Genomic DNA, 26,991 nt, shown 5'->3' on the forward strand with positions numbered 1-26,991 from the left:
GTGTGGAAATGAGTTAGTTTTCTAGATATTCCAGTGGTGGCTAATTAGTTGTTGTTTGCTGTTATTCTGAATTCATTATTTTTAATAATGCTCAAATTGTCTCATCATTGGCAGTGGGAGCCTCTATAAATTGGCTTCTCTGTGTTTTTAATTTTCCTTCAATCTGGAATCCTTGCTCCCTTATCTCAAAACACTTCACTGTTGCAAAAATCAGATCTGCTGTCTCCACGGATAAGTATATGCCATCATTGAGAATAGAGAAATAAGAAAAAAGAAATGGGTGCCAAAAAAGCTGCCACAATTATTAGAGCAATGGAATATACTTAGCCTTCTATGATAACTACTTAGAGGGAGAGAGGCTCATTTAGATGAGTTTATTTAGTTCAGTACATTTATTTTAGAAAGCCAATACAATTAGCCTATAATCAGAACTTTTATGTTGTGATTTTTGGGGAGTGGGACATTGTCGTCCAAAAATGTCAGTGGTTGATCAAAAGAATATGTGCATGAGTAATTATGCTACTAATGATGACGCCCAAATCCCGGTGAGAAGCACCACTGTAAGTAGCTGCTGACTGACCAGTCAAGGACATACGTCAGTCCATGTCTCTGAGCCTCCCCAACAGCTCATGGGACAGCTTGCACCCAATTCCATTTGGTATACTATTGTTAATTGACACGCTCACATCTGCCACCGCTGAGGTCTTTACACTTCAATGAAAACCTGTAGATCTCACTGTCATGGGCAGCTTTTCAAATTTTCTAGCTCTCACACCTGTGAATACTCAGTTTCCACTGCCCATTATCATCATGAATACCTTTACTTGGACAGTGTAACCAAAGTCTGAATTTGAAATGCTGAATAAGAGGAAAAAAACCATACTATGACCTACTAATAAAAAATATATATTTTATTAGAGTTACTATAATGCATAAAGTCAAATTTGATTGAAAATGTGTTCTTTTTTCTTTTTTTCTTTTTTTTTTTTCATTTACCCCTCTAAGGTTGGGGGAAAAACACCATCGTTCCTGTGTCTGTTCATAGCCACTGACTATTTTCCTAGTAAATCCTGCTTGTCTTTAAAAAATTGTCTTTTACAAATAAAATTCCAAAGGAAGAAACACTTAACAAAGAAGTTCTCTTTCATAAATGTTATGATTTGGGTATAACAAGCCATATTGAATCCATTGGGTTTTTGGTAATAGATTTCAAAATACATCATAAATGTAAGTAATATGATGACTAATGGGTCAAGTAAAGTTGGAACATTTTAAATGAGAAAATATCTGGAACAGTTTTCAGGAAACTTTTCCAGTTGGTATTTGGTCCCCCACAAGGTGTGCATTAACATAACTTAGAGGAATCACCTCTGGGGCTTGAATTCCCTCTCTGATTTCATTATTACAATATGATTCTTTTCCTTTCACTATTAAGTCATCTCCTAGGGTGATGGGAACATAAAATAAGTATAATTTATTTGTATTTGTCTAATCTCCTTTTAACTCAATAATCTTTCCATCATTCTGTTTCCTGGTAGCTGTTCAGAAAGTTTTGAAGGGTAATTAGAATCTAATAATTGACAGGCATGGATTTACTTGGTAACTTAAAGATACAGAATGTGTTCTGGGGATGGCGAGAAATTAAGAGTTGGCAGAGAAATAGATGACTCAGCTGAGAGATTCTCTATTACTACATAGTCTTAAAATCTAAACTTTGAAAATAGTCCACTTATTAAAGTTCAATGAGAATTATGAAAAAATTTAAACCCTTTAAACAAGAATATGATAATAATTGGAGTAAAATTCACATTATCAATCTATGCCTGGTTCTTTATCCAGTTATATTTCCATGTTCTTTTATTCTATATAGCTCCTACTGTGTTTCTGTTGAATAAAACTTTTTATAGTCCATTTCTTTAATGTTTTCATCTTAATAATGAAGTTAAATGTTTTTCATCAATTTTTTAAAAGTATAAAAGAAGACTAGAAAACATGTTGCCCAATTTTTATGTTATATGTTTAAGAAATGCCAAACTTTTATGTTGTGTAACTTTTCCCATTTGTAAAAGTAATCGTCCTATCATTATGAAGCTGAAAATATTTGTAATAAAGGCACTAATTTTCTACCTAAAAAAAGTGCCTATCTATTTCAAGGACATAGAGGTCTAGAGACACTAGGTAGCAAAAGTAACAATACAAATTTATTGAATTACCAGATGTGATGATGGCTTCATGATTTTAGTTGGAGGATTCACACATGTTGATGGACTTTGTCCAGCAGGAAAGGGTGCTGTTGCATTTGTGGTTCTCCTCATTCTGGTGTTTGCTGTGTGTCTCTTGATGGACCTGCTGCTTTGAAAGGAATACGTAATATTACAGTATGGCCTCATTTCCACTCTGCTTTTTGGGCTCTTGGCCTAGAGTACTATCCAGCTCACCCAAATGGGACTGCTCCAAGCCCTCTATTTATACATAGGACAGACTGTGTCTTGCAAGGAATGTGGCTCAGCATTCTAGCCATAGGGGGGTGGAGGAGAGGAACTCTGTGACCTAGTGGAGGGCACCATGCACAGAGATTGCACTGTGTGGGAACAAACAATTAAAAAACATCTGAAAGGTAAATTATTTAGATGTTTTAAATATCAACTTGTTTTTAATAAAAAGTTAACATCTATCATGTGCTATGTATCTAGCTCTTCTAGATTTTTGAACTAAAACTAAAAACTTTCATCAGCTGGTATTCAGTGACTGAGAGATTGAATTTGTACTCCTAGGTTTAAGATCACTCAAAAAATGAAGTTTTGATGCATACATAACAATTTTGACCTGACCTCATAGGAAAGATAAATCAAGTGACCAAAGTGTCCAAACAAGAAGCCTTCCTTTAGCAATCCACTGGCCAAAGAAAGTCATCCAGAAACCAGACTATAAAAAGTTAACATTAAAAATTCACATTTCAAATTCATGCAGCCAAAGGAATTTAAATAATTAAGCTTTAAAATGATTTTTAAATAATTCTGTAGCATTTATTCTTCTGAAGTTATTAAAGTTTAAAATCACACTGATACGTTGGGGACAAACTATATGAGATATATGAGAGAGAGAGGGCCAAGATAAATTACTTCAGACTTTCTCATTGCTAAAATTTGTTGAGTCTTGGTGAATTGTTATATATAAACTTGTAACCTAGTAGAGATTCATGACTTAAAGATAGAGCAAGAGAGGCAACTGTAATTAATTATGTGTTTGCCATCTCCATTTTGAGCTACCAGACTTATACCAAATACATGTCATGGGCTGACCTTGACATTGCTTAGAGAAATGGGTCTTTCTGATTTTAGACTACTCAAAGAATTTGTATTTGGTAGAATAAGGTCAATAATGTAACTCTATTAGATTCATGGTTGAACTTCACCAATATGTTTAGATTTTTTTAATACACATTTCTTTTCCTGAATTTATCAGCATTTGACTCCTACTGATAAAAAAAAGGGACCTTTTTAAAAAATTTCTTTTGTAATAGCCAAGTCATGTGAACAGATATTTCTCTCTTGTAAAACTCAACTGCTTTGGGTGGCACCAAACTGACCTATGCTTTTGAGTTTTACTGGCTCAACTGACTCTAGTCCAGCTGTTAAATTAAAGCCTCTAATTTTCATGTGTCACAACATTTGGTGTTAGTAAGATCAGGAATTGTCCTGTGGCTTCCCTAACACTTAGGAGTAGCAGTCCCCCTTTTTCACCTTCTACAGAAAGGCCACCCTGATCTCACCATTAAAGGTATTAGCACAAATGTTCTACTACCTTGTTGGAGGGGCTACAGAGAATGGAAAGTAAACCTCAAAAACTGACCCAGTAGCGTTGGTTAACGCTCAGGCATAAAGTGGGCTTCCCTACACATAGGGGCACATTGAAGCCCTTTGGCCTTTCGAGAAGCACACGTGTGGGTAAAAAATAAATGGAGTGGAAAATACTTTCCTATCATGCACAGGACAAAGTCATTGAAATAACTTGTGTTTCTTTTTTATTTTTTAAGCTAATATGTAGTAAAATTGTCCTTCTTTGGTATACAATTCTATGACTTTTAATACATGTATAGAATTGTGTAACCATGGCCATAGTCAAGATACAGAACAGTTCTACCATGTTAAAAAACTCTCATGGTATTCCTTTGTAATCACATCCACCAATAAACCCTAATCTCTGATAACTACTGCTCTCCATCACTTTAAGGTTTTTTTTGTTGTTGTGACTTTCTAAGTATGTTATACAAATGTAATCACACAGCATGTAACCTTTTCAGACTGGCTTCTTTCACTCACGTACTGCCTTTGAGATTGTACTGCCTTTGAGATTTGGTCAAGTTGTCACGTGTATCAGTAGCACATTCCTTTTTATTGCTGAGTAGTATTCCATTATGTAGATATACCACAGTTTAAGACTTCATCTACTGAAGGACATCTAAGTTGTTTCCAGTTTTGGTTATTATGAATAGAGCTACTTTAAACATTCATGTATAGGTTGTGTGTGAACATTAGTTTCATTCCTCTATAATAAATACCTAGGTATGAAATTGGTGGGTCATGTTAAGTAATAAGAAACTACTAAAATGTTTCCAGGTTGCCTGTATCATTTGACATTTCCACCAGTGATGTATGATAATCACACTAGTTCTGTATCCTCCCCAGCACTTTGTATTGTCAGTATGTTTTATTTTAGCAATTCTAATAGATGTGTCATTGTCATTTTTTTGTACTTTTCTGTTGACTAATGATGTCTTATGTTTTTATATGTGTTTATCTGCTACTTATATATGCTTTTTGGTGAAGTTTCTATTCAAGTCTTTTGCCTATTTTAAAATTAACCTGTTTGTTTCTTATTGTTGAATTTGGAATTTTTTCCTACATTATGGATGCAAGTCTTTTGTCAGATATGTGATTTGCAAATATTTTCTCCCAGTGCATAGCTTGTCTTTTTATTCTCTTAATGTTACTTTTTACAGAGTGAAAGTCTTTAGTTATGAAGTCCAGTTTATAATTTTTAAAAAGAATCATGTTCTTTTTGGTACTGTATATAAGAACTGTGCCTAATTTCAGGACTTAGAGATTGTCTCCTATGTTTTCATCTTTAGAAGTTTTATAATTTTACATTTTACATTTAGATTTGTGATTCATTTTGAGTTAATTTTGGATAAGGTATAAAGTTAAGTTCAAAGTACTTTTCTCTTTTTTTGGCACCATTTTTTGATAAACTAATCTTTATTGAAGTATCTTTGCACTTAAAAAGAAAATTCACAGTATTTGGTTGGACTCTTTATTTCTGGATTCTGTGTTATGTTCTGCTTGATATACATGTATATCACTTCTCTGAGATTATATTGTCTCAATCATAGTAGCATCATACTAAGTCTTAAAATCAGGTAGTGTAAGTCACCCAGTATTATTCTTCTATTTCAAAAGTGTTTGACTATTCTATTTCTTATGCTTTCCTGTATACATTTTTTTATTTGCAATATAGTTAGTTACAAGATGTCAGTTTCTGTTGTATAGCTCCTCTATAAATTTTAGAACCAGCTTTTCTATATCTACAGTAAATACTTATGGAATTTGATTGGAATTATGTGAAATCTGTAGATCAACTGGGAAAAAACATCTTTATAACTTTAAGCCTTTCAGTCCATAAATACATTATGCGTACAGCATATCTCTCCATTTACTTAGGTCTTTAATGATTTTTCATTAGCATTTTGTAGTTTTCAACATACAGATTCTGTATGAGTCTTACTAGATTTATACCTAAGTATTTATTTTATTTGGTGCTATTATAAATGTTATTTTCTGTTTAAATGTTTTTATTCCAACTGCACATTGCTAGTTTGTACAAACTCAATTGATTTTTGTGTGGTGGTCTTGTATTCTAAAATCTTGCCAAATTCATTTATTAATTCAAGGAGCTTTTCTGTAGATTTCTTGGAGTTTTCTACATGGGTAATCCTGTCATCTGTGAACAGACATCATTTTATTTCTTCCTTTCCAGTCTTCATGCCCTTTTTTTTTTATTGCCATATTGCACTGGTTGGGATTTCTAGTATTATGTTGAGTATGGGTAGTGAAAATGGATGTCCTTATCTTGTTTCTGATCTTAGGGAAAAAGCATTCAGTCAATCCAATCCTTCATGATTAAGGATGATGTTAACTATAGGTTTTTTCATCTGTGAATTTTAACAGGTTAAGAAAGCTCCCATCTATTGACAGTTTGCTAAGAATTCTTATCATAAATGGCTATCAAGTTTTTCAAAAGCGTTTTCTGCATCAATTGATACGATCATGTCTTTTTTTGTTGGTTTTTTTTTTTTTGGAAACTGGTAATATTACTTTGATTGATTTTCTAATACTGAGCCAACCTTGTACTCTCAGAATAAATCCCTCTTGGTTGTGGTATATTATTACTTTCATACATTGTTTGATTCATTTTTTTTTTTTTAGGATTTTTATGTCTCTAGTTTTAAGAGATATTGGTCTGTAATTTTCTTTTACTATCTTTATCTGACTTTGCTATCAGTAATGTTGATCTCACAAAATGAATTTATGAGTGTTGTCTCCTGTTTCCTACAGGACAAGATAAATAAGGGGGAAATGAGGGATTTTCATAGTCCCTGTGAACATTAGAAATTTCCTTACCATTCCTGAAGCCAGAAATAGAGAGTTTCTCTTGCTGCTCCCTCTGTCCATACCTGATGCCCACCTCCAGGTTTTGGGCTACCTTTAGTCCAGGCTGGGAGTACGGGAAGAAAAATGAGAAACTTACTACATTTTGGTGGTGTTTTGAATCTAGTCATCTTCCCCAATCTATCTGTTATCATTTACTTTTTTTTCCCTATATATTCATTGTATGTATGTATGTATGTATGTATGTATGTATTTATTTACTTATTCATTCATTCATTCATTCTTTTTTTAATTGAATTGTAGTCAGTTTACAATGTTAGCTTCAGGGGTACAACAGAGTGATTGAGTTATATATATACATGCATACTTTTTTTTTTCAGTTTCTTTTCTGTTACAGCTCATTAGAAGAAATTGAATAAGGTTCACTGTGCTATACAGTAGGTCCTTGTTGTTTATCTATTTTATATATAATAATGTGTGTTACCACTTACTTTTCTGAGTCCTCAAATAGCTGCTCTGTGTAGGTCTTATGACTATATTCTCTCTAGATATTATAACTGCATAAAGTGGGAGAGACAGTGTTCCGTTTTTCCTGGAACTCTGAAATAATCTAACAAAGAGAAGAGCAAGGTATATTAGATGTTTTTGCTTTGGAGGAAGAAGATAAAAGAAGCTGAGGCAAACATTCCTAGGCCTTGAGACTTCATTCATGATCATATTAGAAACTAGAACTATCCTGTGGGTACATGTGCATATGGAATTTGATGTATAACAAGTCGCTACAAATGTAGTGACTTATAGGAACACAAATTTATTATCTCACAATCCTGCAGGTCAGTATCCTGACCTACAGAAGTCCAGGTGGGTTCAGCTGGATTCTTGGCTCAGAATCTCACAAGGCCAAAATCAAGGTGTCATTCAGCTGGGCTGGGCTCTAAACTAGAGGCTCTAGGAAAGAATCCACTTCCAGACTCATTCCATTTGTTTGCATGATCCATTTCCTATGGTTGTAGGACTGAAGTCCCCAATTCCTTGTTAGTGGTTGGCCAGTGCTTCCTTCCCTCAGCTTTAGAGCACCCATTCCTTCTCAAATGGCCGCCACCATCCTCAAAGCAACAATGACATACCATAGAGCCCTTCTCACATTTCTCATCTCTCTGACTTTCCCTTCTGCCTCCTTCATGTACTTTTTAAAGGGCTCATGTAATAGATCAGGCCCACCAGATAATCTCTGTGTCATAAATTCAATTTATCTGGGATTTTTATCACAACTGTAAAATCCCTTCACAGCATAGCATTACCTAGATTAGTGTTTGATTCAATAATCAGGGGAGATGAATCTTGAGGGAGAGGGGGTCATCTTTAGAATTCTGCCTACCACAGAGCCAGATTAGAATGTTCTGGAGTGCTCCAGGTGAAGTGACCAAACATGTACTTCATGCTGAGTTTAAAGCCCAATGCTAAGTGTTAAAGATGAAAAACATGCACTCAAATATCTTCTTAATTGGGATTATATCTCATAAAAAACTACTTGTGCAGATCCAGGTTTGTGGATCAACTTTTTGGAGCAAATGCTGAGCAGCATGCTGAAGACTAGGTGTCAGGCAAGGAAAGGGTACATTAGACTAAGGAGCAACATGATCAAAGGCCTGAAGGTCTGACATAGCGTGGGTTGGAGGAAATGAGCTCTGTAAACTCTTTGATATTTCTGGAACTTTAATCTGTGGTGGGCAATGGCTATAAAGAAAGGCAAGTTCTTTTTTCCATTCTGAGGAGCTTGGTCTTTCATCCCATAGGTAAAGAAGAGCCATTAAAGAGTTTTAAGTACTAGTGTGCCAATCAGGATCACATTTGAAACAAATCATTTGGAAATTGCTCTGGAGAGACTGGATTAACAGGAATTGGTCTAGACAGAAAAGCCATTTAGGAGGCTTTATAATAGTTGAATAATATCAAAGGCGTGAACGAAAAAATGGGGAGTGGCTGGAATGCTGGAGAGAAGGAGACTGGATTCAAACAATATTTTGGAAGTGAAATTAACAGAACTTAATCATTGAGCAGATTTGGACCAGGAAAAGAGAGAACGAAATGAGTCCAAAAGTCAGATTTTTTCTTAATATGAGCCAAATGGAAGATTATAGAGCCAGTAACTGAGGCTGGGAATATAGCTTGTTTGAGAGGAGTTGATGGATTGTTCCGGATGAATTGATTTGATGAGCCTGTGGGAGTTCAGTAGAAAGGAAAAAGTCATTCATTTTTTGCCTTCACTACATCATTAAATATTCATTTAGTACTCACTCTGGACTAAACAGTAGTTTCAACACTGAATGTTAAGACGTAGGACAGTCCTGACTGTTCAGGAGCTCACGGTTAGCTGGACCAGGACAGATACCTAAGCAGTAACTATATAAAATAATATAAATAGGTACCTGATGATGACACAGCACATAAGATACTCCGGAAGCAGTGGATGAGAGGTACCTTACTCAGCCACAAGGGTCAAGAAAGATTTCCTGGAGGAAGTAACTCAAAGACTAAGTCTCAAAAACAAGTTAGGCAAGTAACTAGAGGTGTAGTTTTTTTCTGTGTCACTGGGACATGATACCTGAGATGCGAGGATCAACGGTGAGATGGTAGTTAGCGACTCTCATACGCGCCATTGCATGGATGCTTTGCTGGTCCACAGGCAGGGGAAGCGGATCCCTTAGGCTCAGCAGTTGGTATAGGTGGCTATTTGGGCAGCTTCCTGGGTAGGTCACTAAATTGTTTCTGTGGCTACAGAATGAGCACTTCTGACCCTTAATTTAAATCTCATGTTATGAATCCAGACAAAAGCAGATATTTTCTGTGAAGCCACCAAATTTGGAAGCCCACAGAATAGGATTTATAGGCAGAGCAGGTTGATGTATGAGTCATTCGAATCATCCAATTTCCCTAAAATATTTTGCTCCCCAGCCCCTTTCAGTACCCCAAATTCTACAAGTCAAAAAATAATGCCATTGAATTGTTACACTTTAAATGGGTAGATTATATGGTGTGCGAGTTAGTATGTCAGTAAGGATGTTAAAAAATTAATTCCCTTAAATGAGGTGTTTTTTTTCTTTCTGTTTAAAAAGTGTAGGGAACATTTTAGTATTACAGAAGGGTGATTCAGGGGTCTGACCCTTTCCAGTGGACAGCTAACTGGAAGCAGGACTCTCAGCATTTTCCTAGGCCTGATTAAAGAAACACAAGGAAAGGCACACTCAAAAGGCATGGTACCCTGAGGGAGCCTGGGTACCAGGAAGAACCCTTAAGGTGCTGATATCTGAGGAAGGTGAGAAGGGGTCCTCCTTATGAAGACAGAGATAGAATATGAACTTAATCTGCTTGATAACTTTGCTATTTCTAGCTTCATCTGTGGTTGGCTTGTATTACATCCTCAGGCTCCAATGAAAAGAACACTTGTTAGGTTCAGTTCACCTCAACCACTTATTGAACATGTACATTTGAGAGAGACACTGTGCCAGGCGCTGGGTATAAAAAGTTATGACTTGCTCTGCCTTCATGATGCTTATAGTCTTATGTCTTATTGACAATAAAAAAGTAAGAAGACAAAAACTGAACTAATAGGACCTAGTTAGCTTTAAAGTCAGGTGACTAAGTGGCAAATAAGGGCACTATGTGATAAATGATACATGGCAAATGAGCTGTAGATTTTAAGAAATCTCAGTTCACCCATCTGACGTTGGATGGGATCATTGATATTTTATCCGTGCAGAATGTAGGGAAAGATGTAGGCACTCTTCTGGTTTTTAGCAGGTCACAAAGAGGAAACAAACAGAAAGTTGTGGAGAGGCTACTTCAGTGAATCACGTGGACAGATATTCATGAATACCGGTATTTGTGTCAAGCATTGTGCCGAATGCTGAGGGAAGAACTTTTACCTCCAAAGAAAGATTGTCAGTGCCAGTAACAAACTGGAAAGGCTGCTTAATTTTGCCTCAGAGTGGAGAGGGCAGATAGATGTCCATGCGTGGCCTTCACCCTGTTGGGAACAGTCACATGGATGGAGACAGGAGTGTAGGATGTAAGTAAGCCCGGGAAAGTGTTCCTTTAAGCAACAAAGTGGGAAGAATAGTTAGGTGATGAGTAGAAGAATTATAATGGCATCATAATGAGTCCACAGTACAGGTGTTGAGGAGCTTAAATAGGAGCTTAACAGGGAAGTAAAGGCTTATAGTTAATAAGAGAGCTTCAGTAATTTTCTTCTTTTTCAATACTATAGCAGACATCAACTTGGATATATCAAAACCTTTGAAAGCAAACCTGAGTTTTACCAAGCTGGACCAGGTAAACCATTTTTTACAGAAGATAAAAAGTGCACAAAGCAAAGAGACCTCAGCTCTGTCAGACACCACGCTGAGTAAGGATGAGCTTCCAGCCTCCACATGCTACCGTGGAAAGTTGTCTAAACTGAAAGTTCATGGTGATGGAGCACAAAACATTCCATTTCAAGAAAACGTGTGGAGAACTGTTTCCTGCTTTCAGAAGATTTCTGTTCATACTACTCAGATTGTGGTCTCCATGGAAACTGTCCCTCATCCAAATAAACCATGCCTGTTAGCATCTTTATCAACACTCGACGGAAGCCTTAACATCAAAGCAGCACAAAAAGTACCTGGTAAGTGACAGAAAAGGGGAGAGGGAGATGACAATATGACTTGTTCACACCTGAAAGTGCATAACTCTGAAGGTTGATCTATGCATGTAGAGGTTAAAAGTTTCTGGGACCATTAGAGATGGAGACATTTTTGGTTTGTGACCTTACTTTACAGAAAATTTTATAACAAATTATTTAAGCCCTGAACTAAACTGTTCCAATCCACTTCTTCAGGCATGTTCCTACAGATGTCTTTAAAACTGCTCATTTCTAAATTTCTTTTTACCTAAAATAGCTATAGTGGAAGAACAGACTACATATCAGGTTTTGTGAACCATTAATAGCTTTCAAAGTGTGATCTCAGGACCAGCAGCATCCACATCATCTGGGGACTTGTTAGTAATGCAAGTTCTCAGACCGTACCCCTGACCTACTGAATCAGAAACTGGGCATGGAGCCCAGAAATCTGTGTCCCAGCAAACCCTGCAGGTGATTCCAATGTGCTCCATTAAGTCACTGGTAACAATTTATTTAAAAAAGAAAAATTGCCCTGGTGGCATGAATGCTACACAAAGTGTAATAGAAGCCAGGGTTCAACTTTGCAAAGACAGTGCCATTGAGGATTATCAGGTAGCAACACCTGGCAAGGAAAGGCTGTGCTTCTGTGCCCAGCTGAGCAGAGGGAGCTGTGGACCGGCCAACTGAAGCCCCTTGATGGTTGGAGAGGTGAGAAATTAACGGGCAGTGACATCTACATTTTCCTCTTTTCTTACCGTGACTAGTTTGTTACGTGCTTTTTCAGACTGAATCAAAAAGGGTGGGCAGGAGGGGAAGAGAAAAGACAAGGTACAGGTGGGAAATGACCATTTTCAATCACAGAAACTGCTACTGTAAACGTTCAGGGCAGGATGCCAGAAATTTTACTTTGAAAGTAAAAGTCGCAAGAGGGAAACATTTTTTTCCACTTGAATTTGCAGTAAAGAAGTGGGACTAGATGCGTAGTGCGGGTGGCGGGGTGCGGGGGGAGGATAAAGTAAATCCTGAAACTATATGCAACTTATTGCTTTCTATAAAGTAATTAAGTGGCAGCTGGAGACTAGCTGTAACTTAGTTCCATATAGCCAGTTTGGGCAGAGTAACTGAAGAGATAAAGAATTTTGGAGTTGAGAAGTATGAATTTTAGGCCAAAAAAGAAATGATTTCTTTCTTTCTCACCAGAAGTATTTGTGACGAAGCCAGCTAAAAGCACTCTATATTTTTTAGTCTTAAAGTTAGAAATGAAACATGTAAGGTCCACCGGACATGAAAGGCTATGAAACACTGGAGGCTACAATATCTGATTTATCCACAAGTAAATTGCAACCCAGACAACACTGGATCCATTCCCACTCCTTTCCAGTTGTACCTTAATCATAGGAGGGAAAGGGTTAGGACTCAAACATAGTGAAAGAATTGAATGTGTACTGTACCTAATTCTAGTTCCTATTCTTTTTTTCATCCTCATTTCTTATTTTATTCATTTGCTATTTGTATTTTACCCACTTTTAACAGTGTCAATTTTGAGTAAATATCTAAAGTATAATTAAAATCCTCTCACTGAGCACTACAAGGTAGTAGACTCATTCTGTTTTGTTTTGTTTTTTAACTTGTTTTTCCCTCTTATACCAGTACCCCTATTCCTTTTACCTGGTTAAATGCAGAAGTAGAAACTATAGCTCTGACTAAGACTTACCTTATACAGCTCTAATGTGGAGCATCCAGCAAATGTTCTGAAGTAGTTATTTACATCAGGAAATCAAATCAAATTCAAGTTAGCCATTTAATAGGAACAACTTTATTATGAGAATGTAACAAACACAAAATCTGTTTTCTCTACACTTCTGCTTAATGCGATGACATGCTCAAATGTTTAAAAGATAAACGAAGTCAGCAAGGTAATAACAAATTATAATTAAGTGAAATAAGATTATAAATTTTAATTACTGCTGTAGGCAGATTTCTAGGAAATTATAATTGAGAGATAACTACATAGTTTTCAAAAATTGACTTTTAACTAAGCGGAATTTTTTTTAAAGTAATATGTAATTTAAACCTTGAACATCAATTTCATTGTGTAATTGAGTACCTTAAAAAATCATGCTTTGCACCTTGGTCGAAATGTATGCAAATATATATTTAAGATATGTTTTTGATATTTGTAAAAAAAAATTCTCCTCACGAAAAAATAACTCTCCTACCAGTAATCATATTTCTTTGTGTATTTTTCAAGTGACATCATAATGTGTTCGACCAAAATTTTTTATATTATTTCTCTGAGCACAGCAAAGTTAATGTCAAGATTTTTATAGTTTGAATCTAATGCAGAAATACTTAACTACGTCTTTGATTGTACAGTTTATATAACTGTTGTGACCATCTGCAGCAGCTGCACTTTTCAAATTATTTGCTGAACCAAATTGAGCACAGTGACAAAAGTAGTCATCTCAGACTTACTATTAAACAGAAAGAAAAAGGAGCATTGCCTTGGTACAGCATAGCCATCTGCTGTACAGATGTTATTGTATAGAATGACTTAAGATAAAATAATTGTAGAAAATTTTCATTAAAACCTCAACAATTTGCACTTGTTTATGCGAATCTGCATAACTCCCCAATGAGACAACACACTTGGGGTTTCTTTGGTTCTCACTCACTTTCTCTTTGATCCTTTTTGATGTGCTGACTTTAATAAACACAGTCAAAAACACTGTGCAAAAACATCATGGAAAAAACTACAAAGGAACAATTATAGCAGCAGAAACTACTCTAATCCCTAACTTACGCAAGCTATTTTTAGTGAAATATTTTTTTTAACACTCTTTATGTGACAATGTTATATAAACAGGGTAAAACGGTCCTTTCCAGATGAGTTTTAATTTAGGATCTGAAATAGATTTGTAATGCTAGAGGAATCTTATGTTCTGAGTAATATTTAGAGAAACACAATTGGGAATGTGTTGTAGGCATGTTTCCTCACTTCTGGAAAGTACAAAAAATATTTGAGTTTGCCTAATGATTATATTTTTTATCATCTAAACCGTCATGCGCTTATGGGAAGTGCATGGGGAAGGGAATGATAGAAGAGTGAGAGAGAGAAGTTAATTTTCTTCCCAGACACTGTCGATACATTAAATCTGATATCCTTTTATAGTCACTTACTTGTTTTTACAACAAAATATGTACAGATTATTCACTGAAATGGTTTCATCATTTGAACCAAAATGAAATGGTTAAATATTTTCCACTTAATAAAAGAAAAATCCATGAGTCCTTCATAGCCTCCTGTACTGTTCTGCGGCCCTAAACTATCTGTGTTTCAAGGGACTTGGTTTTGGGTTTTTTTTTTTTTTTTAAATACCACTCTACAGATGCTAGTTTAACAGTGACTTACAATTAACCTAACTCATTTTTCTGCTAAAATACTTACATTCTCCTGTATGTCTTTGGTAAAATGACCCTAAAGTTCTGATTGTAGTAGACATAATGCTTGTATTTTTTAAATTGCTCTATAATATTGCAAAAATTTCTGATTGTGTATAATATCGCAAAATTTCTATGATTGTATTATTTATAACAAAATTAATCTTTTTTTAAAATTGCATCTTATTTTCTGAAACATTTTAAGGCAGATAATATTTCTTTTGCTGTCTACTAAATCCATCCCATTCTATAATATGTTCTTTTTTAGAAGCAACCCTCTTCCTCCCCCCCCCCACCCCACACAGTCTTTTTTTGCTGTTTGAAGTGTGTCATTTTGGAGAAACCATAAGTATGTAGCTATAAATTCCAGACCAGCAGTGTAGCACTTTGCACAGGCAGGGTGAGGAGTGAGCTGCAGACTTTAGCTCCCCTTGTCAGAGTAAATTATGACTCTATTAGGGCGGCACTTCTTAGATTTCGGCAAATAAGGGTACGCAATTCAGGCTGTGAAATAGCTGTGCTTTGGGCTGCCTTGCTCTTTCTCAGGGGCACTTAGAATAGTAGCATCCTCCACATAGACGTGGAAGAGGGAAATAGGATATGAACAAATTAGGTGGCACAGAGGGTGGGAGGAAGAGCCGAAGTGAGGCCATCTTGGCCGGCATTTTAGTCAGAATTGGGAGAAAGTTGCAAAGATCCTCTTTCCATAGGGACTTAGGGGACTTTTCATCCATGCAGGAAGCAAAGAGTTGAATTCCTAGTCAAAGAGCTGTGGTTTAAATAACTTCCACTACCCCAGCCTCTGTCATCCAGATGTACTTACCTTTGTGTATAAACAAAAGTAAAAAGAAAGCAAGCATAACCACATTATTTTTCAGATATACAAATGCCTCTTCTCAAGTTCACTGAATTCGGGACCAATAAAACATAAAGAACCTAACCCTCCTTTTCATGTATTGAAAAGTGAAACTGGGCTTTAATTGATACAAAGCGGAGCTCCAGCTTTTCATTCCAGAGTCAACTGGATCTCCTGAGGAAAATCTCTTAAGGCATTGTCATAGCCATTGGATGCTGCAGAAACGCAAGGAAGCCTGAGGGGAAATAAAGCATTAAATTAGATATGAATACCTAAAGTAATATATTGCAATAACAAGCCATTTACAATACCCCAAAGACTTTTGTTACTTTTAGAAAGAAATAGCATCTCTGTCCAATGCCTGAACAATAGGAAATGAATTCTTTGACAGTTAAAGTCAGAGGACAAACTTAACTGTTACGGAGCCACTGAGAATTGAAGTGGAAGTTGGACTTGTGGACAGCTATACAAATCGCTAACAAACCGTAATGAATATTGGGTGTGGGCATCAGGGTCCTGTCATTTTTGACACTGTGTCCCAAGCAGCTTAAACCCAACACTCAGGGAAAGGTGGAGACCTCATAGAGTCTGTAACATCTGGGGTTTTATTTGTCATTTTGGCATACCTCGCAAGCGCAAAAGAAAGAGTAAAAGGGGATTATCTTGACAATGAAATGAGTTACTGAATCTTGTGATAATGAAAAGCAGAAGAATTCTAATGCCTTTCTATAGTCCCTGAGGTAGAGGTGCGTTTATAGTTTTGCAGAAGTAAAATGTAGGCAGGCAGAGCAGATGGCCCAGAGTCCGTGAAACATGACACCGCTCATCCCCGAGCTGAGTACCACCATTAATCCTACTCAGATTCCCTCCTATTACTTTATAACAAGGTTCAAAGTTGCTACTGAGGAACTGGCATGTCCCTCTTTTTATTTTTATTTTTTATTCTTAAATTACCTGTACATTACTGATTTTTTTCAACAGTGATATTTTTCTGTGCATACTGGTGGACTACTGAGACATAAAAAAAAAAGGTAGGATAAGAAGTTCTAAAAAATGAATGGAAAACAAGTGGAAAAAATAAAATTTTCATAATTTCTTTTCAAAATAATGTCCCATATTTTTTCTTTAATGTGGTAGGAAATAAAAACCATAAACGTATAAGATATCCTCTTGGGGAGTAATTCTCTTGTCCTCTCTTTTAGAAATCACATGCAGTGGAAAAGGAATCCCACCATACAAGTTTTATTCTCCTGGCTGTAATGGTTAGCATAATACATGATTAGATAGAATTTTGGACAATAATAAGCAATATTAATACTACTCTCTTAGAAGTGATCTTTTTCGACCCCTCACAAAGAGAGGTAAACAATTAAAAATATTGGATGTTAAAAATAATTTCTACTAGTATATATGCTGTTCAGGCATATTTATATGGTTGTTCGTTTTTTTGTTTAACCAAATTATGCTTATTCACTCTTTACATCTTTCATTTGGGATATTTAAGTTTTTCTGTGTTAAAGGGTTTATGCATTTTTTAAATATCTGTTGAGTGGTTTTTGTTCTTCATGTACATTTTTTTAGTGATGATCTTTTCAGTTACTATAGCTGTTTTGGATTTTAATGGGAAACCTTTAAATACATAGGAAAGCAACTTCAGGAATTTAGATGATGACTGCTGGGTGAGATTTCTGATGTGTTCATCTCCAGGCTGTATTAGAGGTAAAAATCATCTAGTAAGCACTGGTCCTAAGATGTCAGAGCACTGTCGTGCGCCTGGCATAGTGAACATGATGTACCTGCCCAGCCGTGCGTAGAGGGAGATGAGCTCAGCGCAGAGAGATAACCATCTCTCTGACTTTTTCTTCTGATTAATCACCGACCTGAACTCCACTTGAACCTTGTTAGACAAAAAACAAGCAGAATTCCTGGCCCAAACTATAAAATATAATTAAGCCCTTTTGAAATGATGTGTAAAAGAACATTGCTGTACCCCCACTTATAACCACTACCACCACCACAACCAATAAAGTTAAATCAAGCGCTGCCTGTAATGGATTAAAATAATAAATGTTCCTGGATTTCAGCGTTTGAAGTACTTGAAGAAAACAGGCTCCCAGCAGCCCGGGTAGCTGAATGCAGGAGAGACATTTATTAATGACGAGTTCAAGGATTTGGCCTGTTTAAGATCATTACTTTCTGTTTACCGTGTGTTACACATCCCTTATATTTTTACACAGCCCACATGTGTCCACATGCAATAATGAAAGCTTGCTCTTTCCTCAACAAAAGAATTGTTAATTGTGTAAATATGGTTCTCTTGGGAAATATGAAGTCTTCATAAGACTGTGTTTCCTTCTAATGAGAAATCCAGTACCGTTACTCTGCTCTTCCAAGTATATTCACCTTCAGCCCTTGTCTCTGGCTAAATTAGCCTTCTCCCTATTGTTTTTAGTTACCGAATTCCAAACTTAATCTAGACTGCTAGAAAACTGTTGGCTTCAGATTACATATTTTAAAATTGTGTCCCGTTGTCCTGGGCTGTGTATGTCTTATGTGCTATAGGGGAAAAAAATGCTTTTTATTTCTTTTCCTTGTTTTAACAAAAGTATGGCAAAGGACTGTTGGCCTAGATTTAGATCCATTTGAAGGGAAAAAGGGACAACTGATAAAAATTTCCCATATACACATATTAAAACAGAGTGTTCCTTGGACAGGAGGAAGAAGGGCCTTTGAGACAACAAAAACGCTATCAGTTAACCTGAAGATGTCTCACCGTGAAAAATGCTATTGGAGAAGAAAGTTTTCAGTCCGAGCAATTCAATACTAGAGAAATTTTTTTCTTAATAGTTTCTCATCTTCATCCTGATGATTGCACCTTATGAGTTAGTATTAGATGAAATGGACAAGAATTATTGTAGCCCCTAGCAGTGGGACTATGGAAAAAGAGAAGGTTAGAAGTAAATGTCCCCGACTCCAGTGAATTTGTGACACTATTTAGTTTTGCCTGTGGTCACAGCAAATTGCCCTCTCATCCACATAAGCCAGAAGGCTGTTTGCTAGGAAAGTTTCTGGCAAAGCAACCCTGTCAGTGATGAGTGGCTGAAGACACATCTTAGATGTTCTTTTGCTCTCTGGCTGGGCCTCTGGACCTGTAGGCTATGTTGGCATAATATTACTGGGGCCTTGCAAGACAGCTGGGGACAGGAAAAAGCATTTATTTGCAACCCTGTTACCAGTTGGAAAAATGAAATTACTAAAGAGCTAACTAATAGCAGTAGTTTTTATAAGGCAACATGGTGCTGGAAAGAGGCAAACTCTTAATCCCAGCCCTGCTACTTGCTGACAGTTAACTGTGGTAAAAATTACAACACAGCTCATTTCCAAAATAAAGGCAAAAGTCCTTACTTCACAGGGCTGTTGAGAGGATTAGGTGAGATAATGTGCGCTGAGTACACATTCCTTGGCATAAATGTATTAAATTCCTCATTAAATATTTGTCTTTTTGTATCGTCTTCTCCCAACTCAGTCACACCACATGAATGCTGAGGTCATAGAGCATTAAATTTTAAAGCTGAAGATTATCTCAAAGATCATTCTTATCTTTATCAAGAACCCTTTTTATCCTTTTCTCTCCATCATCCAAACATGCTGTATTTAGGATAAAGTAAATAAGGATAAGATAGGTAATAACATAACCATACCAACCTGATATGACTGTAACCAAAAATAAAAACTTTGGTACACCTACTCAGCCCTGTCTCCAACAAATTCATGATTTATTTCAGGCTCTTTGAAATACTGAAAATGCCATGTGGATCACCATTACTGTGTGGGTCCACTAAAGTGTCAGAGAACCCTGGTTTGAGGCCTGCTGAGCTTAGTCCGAGGTTCCTAAATTAAGGGTGTTGAGATTAAGTGATTTGCCCAGGGATATTCTGACTTGCAGTGAGGACCATAACACGTCTTCTGGCTTCCAGTCTTTTTAATAAACCAGTCTTTTAAAACTTGGATTATGTGGATCAGGACCAGTTTCTAAGCCATTGCAGTAAATCGCTTAGGAAATCATTTTGCTTTCAACATTGTTTAAGTTTATACCAAGTCTTCCATCCATGTGACTTACTTTAAAAAAATTGATTCACCAACAGTATTCTCATTTAATTAAATTAACTAGCTACCGTATTCATCTGAGAAACTTTTGAAGTACATATTTACTGCTGTTCTTTCCTTTGTAAGAAAGTTGTCATCTGCTTTCCAATATGCAGAGTCAGATCTGCTAGTCTGCTTTTTTTTTTTTAAGCATAGCCACATGATCCAATCAAGTTTTATTTTTCTAATAAACTGACACAACTGTAAAAACAGTACGTGTGGTGGCAGATTGGAGGGGAAGAAAGAGGCAAAGCAAATCTTCCATCACCCTTTGGTATTTTCAGTTTAGTTTTTCTAGGATCCAAGAGTTATAAAACATTTCTCAAAAAATGCATTTCCCAGGTGAGGGCCGAGTATACATAGCCAACTCAGTAAACATTGTCATCTTAGTGATTCTCCCTTTCTTTATGTGAAAGAAAAAGAAAATTGTATTCCTGCTATTTGTCATTTTCTTGTGTCCAAAAGAAGAGATTTGGATTAGAGTAGGGGTCCCAGCTATTACTCTCACTAGATGAGAGTCCCTGGGGACTGGAAGTGCCGCCCATGAGAAATCATCAGGTGCTTTGGAGAAGGGACACATGTTAGCAGGTGGACCACCCAACTGACCTCTCATTTTGAGGACTAAACTTTTTAGTAATTTTGTTCGGGGCACCAGCATCCCTTTCAGCTTAAATATCAGTATTCATGTAGGTCTCTGTCAGTTCTGTTATATTTTTGTCCTATACATTAATCTTATATTTTACTATAGCCTACTGTAGTAATAGATTCATATATATGGGCCTGTTACAAAATAGAATGTAATTAAACAGGATCTGAACCACTTGCATGTTCTGATCAAGATGGGGGAAGCAAGCTCTTTTTCATGGTTAAAATACCCAAGTGCCATTTTTATGTGCTTCAGCGTAATTAGTTGAAAAGATTTTTAATCATCTCTTCATGAACCAGACTTACAAAAAGATTTTTCCAGTCATCCAGTCACTTACGGTCATCTCTTTTTTTTTTTTTTCAACTTTTTTTTATTGATTTATAATCATTTCACAATGTTGTGTCAAATTACAGCGTAGAGCACAATTTTTCAGTTATACATGAACATATATATATTCATTGTCACATTTTTTTCTCTGATGGTCATCTCTTTATGGATCATACTTACAGAAATTTTTCTTCCTCACTTCTGAGGCAAACTCATGCTTCACTATTATGCAAATTGACTTCTGGATGTATCTAACACATGCTTGCTGATTTTCTAGTAGCCTTAGATTATTTCCAGCTGGATAAAAATACCTGGCTATGCTTTGCTAGCATATGTCATCATTGAGTACTCTTTCCTAATGACATACAGAAGCTTGATGTAGATTGCACTTTGCACAGTCAGCATGTAGAGAGTAGAAGTCTTACTAAAGATCTAGTAGAGACTGAGGATGTAGGGCTGGCAGCATTTTGTAAACATTCTCCAAAACAAGTGGTTTGCATTTATTTGTCTTCTGAAGGAGTATTTTTTAAAGTCATGAAACTATTTGTTTATTGAACTAAATTTTTACACTCAATGAAAAGTATGTCAGTTTGCAAACAAAGCAAGATAATTTCTATGTATCAACCAGTTGTTTCTGAAATTACTTCTCAGTGTTGCTACACCTCATTTAGTTTAATTAAATATCTGCCATTAGTTTGCTAGAGCTGAAATTAAATATATAAACACAGATTTTTGGAAGAGCCCAATGGAAAAATTCAGGCAGAAAAGCATTCTGTTGAATGGAAGGAGGTAGAGAGAAGTTATATACCTGGTCAGAAGTGACCTGATCCCACAGTTGATAAAAGCAAGATAGGATTCTGGGTTGGATCCTGGAACAAGAAAAGTACATGAAGGGAGAAAGTGGTGAAATTCAGATAAGGTCTGTAAGTTAGTAGTATTGTGTGGATGACAATTTTCTGGCTTTTGAGAATCATACCGTAGTTTATGTAAGTTGGTAACATTAAGGGAAGCTGCATGAAGGGTATCAACTTTGCTGAAAGCCTGAAATTATTTCATAATTAAATTTTGAATTACCTGATCATTGATTACATAAATTGCTTTAATAATATTTGTACCTGTAAAGTTTAAGTGATCATTTTAAATCTTGCACTTCAATTTTTCTTTTCTTTTCTCCTTGTTGTTTTTATAAATTAGGGGAAAAATTTAAAGTACAGAAAATATAAAGGATAACACATCAAATGCCTATACACTCACCAACTAGAACAGATGTAAACATTTTGTCATATTTACAATATGTAAACACACATACAAACACAGGGGCAGAGGAGTGGGTAAAACTTCACAGAACTATTCTGCCTTTTCCAATGTTTCAATGCTAAGAATTTAGTTTTTATAACTTTTACCTGTAGTCATATAGTCCCATAATACATTAGTCCGTTACGGAGAAGAATAATACGTGCCTTTAACTCACTTTCTGTTGCCATTTGTACCAGATTTTGAATGTATAAATATCCAGCTTATATGAACTCTGAGTATTCTCTGTGGCCCTGGGTTTATATGTGTGGTGATATTTAAAATAAGATTCATTTTATCCTCTGGAAGATATTTAGTATGTTTCCTGATTTAAAAAAAGGTGGGGGGATGACATCCCATAGGCCAGCTTCTCACAGAGTGAAAGAAGGGGGAAAGGAGAATTAATAACCCTGTCGTGAATCCCAGGGCTTATTTTCATGTTTTGTGGTAGAAGTGTGAACTGCAGTTTACCATTTATAAATGACGCTTTGTGAAATTAATCACCACTCTTTCTTATTAAGTGATCACCGTAATCTCTTATTGCTGGTCATTTATACCGAGATTAAAACCACTTGGACTAACATGTTTTTCTATTACTTTGTTGTAGCTTTTTTTAAAATGTAGCAAGAAATGTTCAAAAGGGAATGGAGACTATTTTAAACTTACAAGCGTATACTTGTGGGTGACCCTTTCTCTGGTGCCACAGGGAACTGGATCCCCTCATGGAGGAGCAAAGCTACAGCAGGCTGGTGTGTGTAGCAGGTGGACATGTGGGGATGAGTTAAATTCGTTGTTTAAGTCTCCATAGTGAACCATGCCTAATTTCCTTGTAGATTTGTGGCATGAAGGAAAAGAGACAGAAGGAACCAGGCAGGGCACGTTTATATCTCTAGGTCATGTGTGTTCTTAATGCCTCAGGCAGTACCTGTTCCTGGGTCCTCATAGCCAACATTAGCATCTTCAATTCTCAAAGCGCCCTGTGTGTTTAAACAAGCCCATGGTCAATGCTGGACAACCTGTGATAGAGGGAAGTGCAAACTGTAAAGGAAAAAGTAAAAATAGAGTGAGTGAGGGGTAGGCTGTTGGCAAATAAAAGAGGAAAGAAAAGAACAGCACCTTACACGTGGGTATTCAATTAAATATTTGATTAGCGTGAAAGAACTGACAGCACAGAAAGTGAATATAAAGCAGAAACTCAAAGTAGTTGTATGATAATAGGGAAGTGTTTGTGTTTTTCAACAGTTTACTTGCTTGACAGAGTCAGTATTATAAATGTTGGTTGTCTTTTTTTTGCCTCCAGTACTTTCTGAGATCTCAGAACATTGCCAAGGAAAAATCTTGTGATGTGGAAGACAGTTGCAAATTACTTTATTTTTATATATACCCAGTGTATGGTAATCAGCAAATGTTTTTGAATAATGAATATGTTCTTGCATAAACATCAAGCTGGAGGTGATCCGGGATATCCAATCCCCTATAGACAGTTAGAAACATGGGAGCAGTACTTATTCAAGAAATGAAGCGAGGTTATGGATACTGTCGTAAGAAATTTTACTTAAAGCCATGGTAGTAAAGAAGTTCACAGAAATAAGCTATTAGGGACGGGGGGAGGAATAAAACTCACGCTTGGAAATCCTTTCAGTTTGAGAATGTATATCAAGTTGGGATACTTTGGGGCTATAAATGGCAGAAAATCCAAACTAAACTGATTTAAGCAGTCCCATGTAAGTGAAAAGCCTGGGACCAGCACCTGCCATAGGTATGGCAGAATCCATTAGGTCTTTCTTCTGCATCATACAGCTTCAGTCTCGGGCTCCACATGGTGGCCGCTCCAGCACCTTCATTTTCTTAACTTCACAGCTGGACAGCAGGAGGAAAGATCACTTTCCCCAAAGTATTATTGTACCTCATTGGTTTTCATTGAATCTCATGTTCATCCTTGAACCAAATCAAACTCCAGAGAGTATCAAACATGAAAATCTAGAAAGGACAACAGGTTCCCAGCCCTGCTAGTCAACTTTCTAGAAAACCAGTCATTAGATTCTATTGCTGGAATGTAGCTGTAGCGGGGTGAGTGCCTTCACTGCCGGGTCTCTTGTATCTCAAGCACATTGTGTCTTCTCCTGCCTCCTCAGTGCTCACCTGAGTCTGGCGTGCTTGCTTTCTGCTTGTTTCAGGCTCCCAAATGTTTGCCTGCCCATTGGCTTCGTATTGTTAGGCCATTTTCCTGGGGTTTCAGTCCCTACTTTTATCTTTACCTTCCCGAGAATTCTAGGTATCTCATTCACTCTACCCGAGCAGGAACAAATGGAATTTGTATGACAGTAGGAAAATGTTCACATGTTTAGCAGTGGACACAGTAATATAAAAGCTGTCAACATTCTGATATTTGTTTTGTAATCAAGTCTAGAATTTTTTCTTACATCCCTCCTCTACCCAGCCAATAAATACTTCAAATTGTGTAACTTTGGGGAATTAAGATGAGCCCTCCATCAACCCTGCTTATGTTCTTCTTTGAGAAAAGATAGGTATTCTTAAGGAATATACAGTCAGGAATAATGAGGCAGATTTTGTCATTCTAGTACTATTTTTTTAAGGCAAAATCTCAGAAATGAATTTAGTACAGTAACAATATTTTGAAGTCATTCCTGCATAGCAAAAATATCTAGTAAGGTTCGAATTCTGTACGCATTAACTTACTTCTACAAAGATTCATCCTAGGCTTACAAGTATCTTTGTATAAGAAAGCTGCTATACAATGAGAAAGACTTATCATTTATCTGTATGCTCCAGACAAAATGTTGTCGAGCCCATTTTTAATGAAACTCCTAAATATCAGCTCTTCCTTTTGATGGTCTTTTCTTTGGTAGATAATTACCTCTGCTTTCATTAAGCTGTCCTTTATGTCTGTCTTCACTCATTTGCTTCAATTTCAGCTACTCTCTCCGAAGGTGATGTTTTAGGGATGATTAGAAGTCAGCACATCAGAAGGGGTACTCTGCAGGTTTCTCCCTGTCGTAGGAAGACATTTCAAATGAGGAGAGGGAGAAGGCTAGAAGCCACCCTGTGGTGTTGGGTTAGAGCCAGAGGCATCAGTATGAATTTATGATTTTTAATACATTTACTGATGGGTACAGAAGCACAGATGTGTGCATATACACGGGCCGTATACATGCATTTATCTCTTAGCCCTCCCTGCTGAAAGGGCCCAGAAGCAGTGACACCCTAGCAGCAATGAGCATACCTACCGCCCAGATTTTGGTTTCTAGATGCCATTCTTCAGCAAAAGAGACTAAAGCTCTTTGGAGAAGTGACTGATACTAGAGACGGGATGGGGAAAAAACAAGATGAGCCTGTAAACATCTTGAAAGTAATGAAGTTCTCAGATAATATTGGCGGTATGTCAGAATGACACAGGAACCTATTTGAAAGGGTTCCCAAAGGCCAAATCTGGCTCAATTTAAGCAACAAAGGAAATAATGATAATATTAGATTATAACCCATAAAATAAAATAAATGTACATGAACCCATCCTGGTATAAATAAATAATTGAACTAATAGGGTAGAGGGGACAGCTTTTTTTTAACTCTAGAATACTAATTAATAAATGAAGAAGAATAGGAGAAATAGGAAATCAATATTACCAGCACCATGTAATAATCATTGCAGGCAAGAGCTAGTGATGGATGCTAACTACTGGGTGAAAATTTGATGTAAAAGTAGATACTCGTGTAATCTCCAAATATCTCCCCACAAGATATTTATTATTTTCAAATGGAAAAACAACACCTTTACAGTGGCAAAACCTGGCAGACACCACTTTAGCCATGTGATGAACATTAATATTACCGGTAAGTAGTAAAACATCAATGTCACTTACCCCACAATGATGCACCGAGAAGGGCAACCCTACTCTGGTATTCTTGCCAAAAATGCATAATCTCATTCTAATGAGAAAGGATCAGACAGACCCAAATTGAGAGATGTTCTGCAAAACAATTGGTCTGGACCATCTAAAAGTATCAAGGTCCTGAAGGACGAAGAAAGCTGGAGGATCTGTCCCAGATTAAAGGAGATTAAGGGGACTTGGCAGCTAAATTCAGTGGGGTTCCTGGATTGGATCCTGGACCAGAAAAAGGACATTCGTGAGGAAAATGGCAAAATGTAGATAGGATCTGTAGATGACGTAATAGCATTATACCTGACTTCATCATTTGTACTACAGATACCTAGCTAGGTGGAAGGTATATGGGAACTCCATTTATTTTTGTAACTTTTAGGTAGGCCTAACGCTATTTCAAAATAAAAAGGTTGTGTGTGTGTGTGTGTGTGTGTGTGTGTGTGTGTGTTAGAGGAAGGGGACTTGGAAAGACGGCTTCTAAGATCTCTTCCATGCAGTCTTATTCTATGATACAGTGATGCAAAATGAAGAATGGCAAAAGATTTAAGCACTTTTCAGTCTGTCACCTAAGAAATATTTTGCAGCAGCTGAAAATAGGATCAGATGCTAAACTGTCAGTTGAGTTCAGTGGAATATGTCCTGAGTAGCTACTGTTGTGCTCGGTGCTGTACTGCACAGGCTGGTCCTTGCTTCCAGAGTGGTCACAGTCTACCTGTGAAAGTGATGTGGTCTTCCCTCTCAATCACTTAGATTACTAAGGCCTCTCTTCCTTCATGTTTTAAAATAATAAAGTTGAATGGAATAATACAGAAATTGAGAGACCCCCTCCCCACCAAAGCGGGCTCCAAGATTTTCCAGTTTGAGGTACCTGATGAGAATGATAAACTTTAAATAAGATAAACAACTAGGCCTTTAATATTAAATACTTCGTGTATAAGGGACCAATGGGACATTGACATTAAGATTACCACCAGGTAATTGAGTATTTCATTGTAGAGTAGTATGAAGATGCGTGTATTTAGAATAAAGGGTAATGTACTTCTGACATTCCC

At 36.6% G+C, this 26,991-nt stretch overlaps 1 protein-coding gene across 5 annotated transcripts in view; it reads left to right on the forward strand.

The window, feature by feature from the left end:
• Window positions 1-26,991, forward strand: part of VPS13B (vacuolar protein sorting 13 homolog B) — a 625,623-nt gene that overhangs the window by 465,613 nt on the left and 133,019 nt on the right. For 4 of the 5 annotated variants that reach the window (XM_072949533.1, XM_072949529.1, XM_072949531.1 and 1 more), the window contains exon 36: window positions 10,936-11,331. In XM_072949533.1, coding sequence (XP_072805634.1) covers window positions 10,936-11,331 — 396 coding nt within the window. The remainder of the gene's footprint in view (window positions 1-10,935; window positions 11,332-26,991) is intronic. The other variant, XM_072949532.1, reaches the window with a different exon arrangement.

Source organism: Vicugna pacos, chromosome 25 (genome assembly GCF_048564905.1).
Source record: "Vicugna pacos chromosome 25, VicPac4, whole genome shotgun sequence".
Taxonomy (NCBI): Eukaryota; Metazoa; Chordata; class Mammalia; order Artiodactyla; family Camelidae; genus Vicugna; species Vicugna pacos.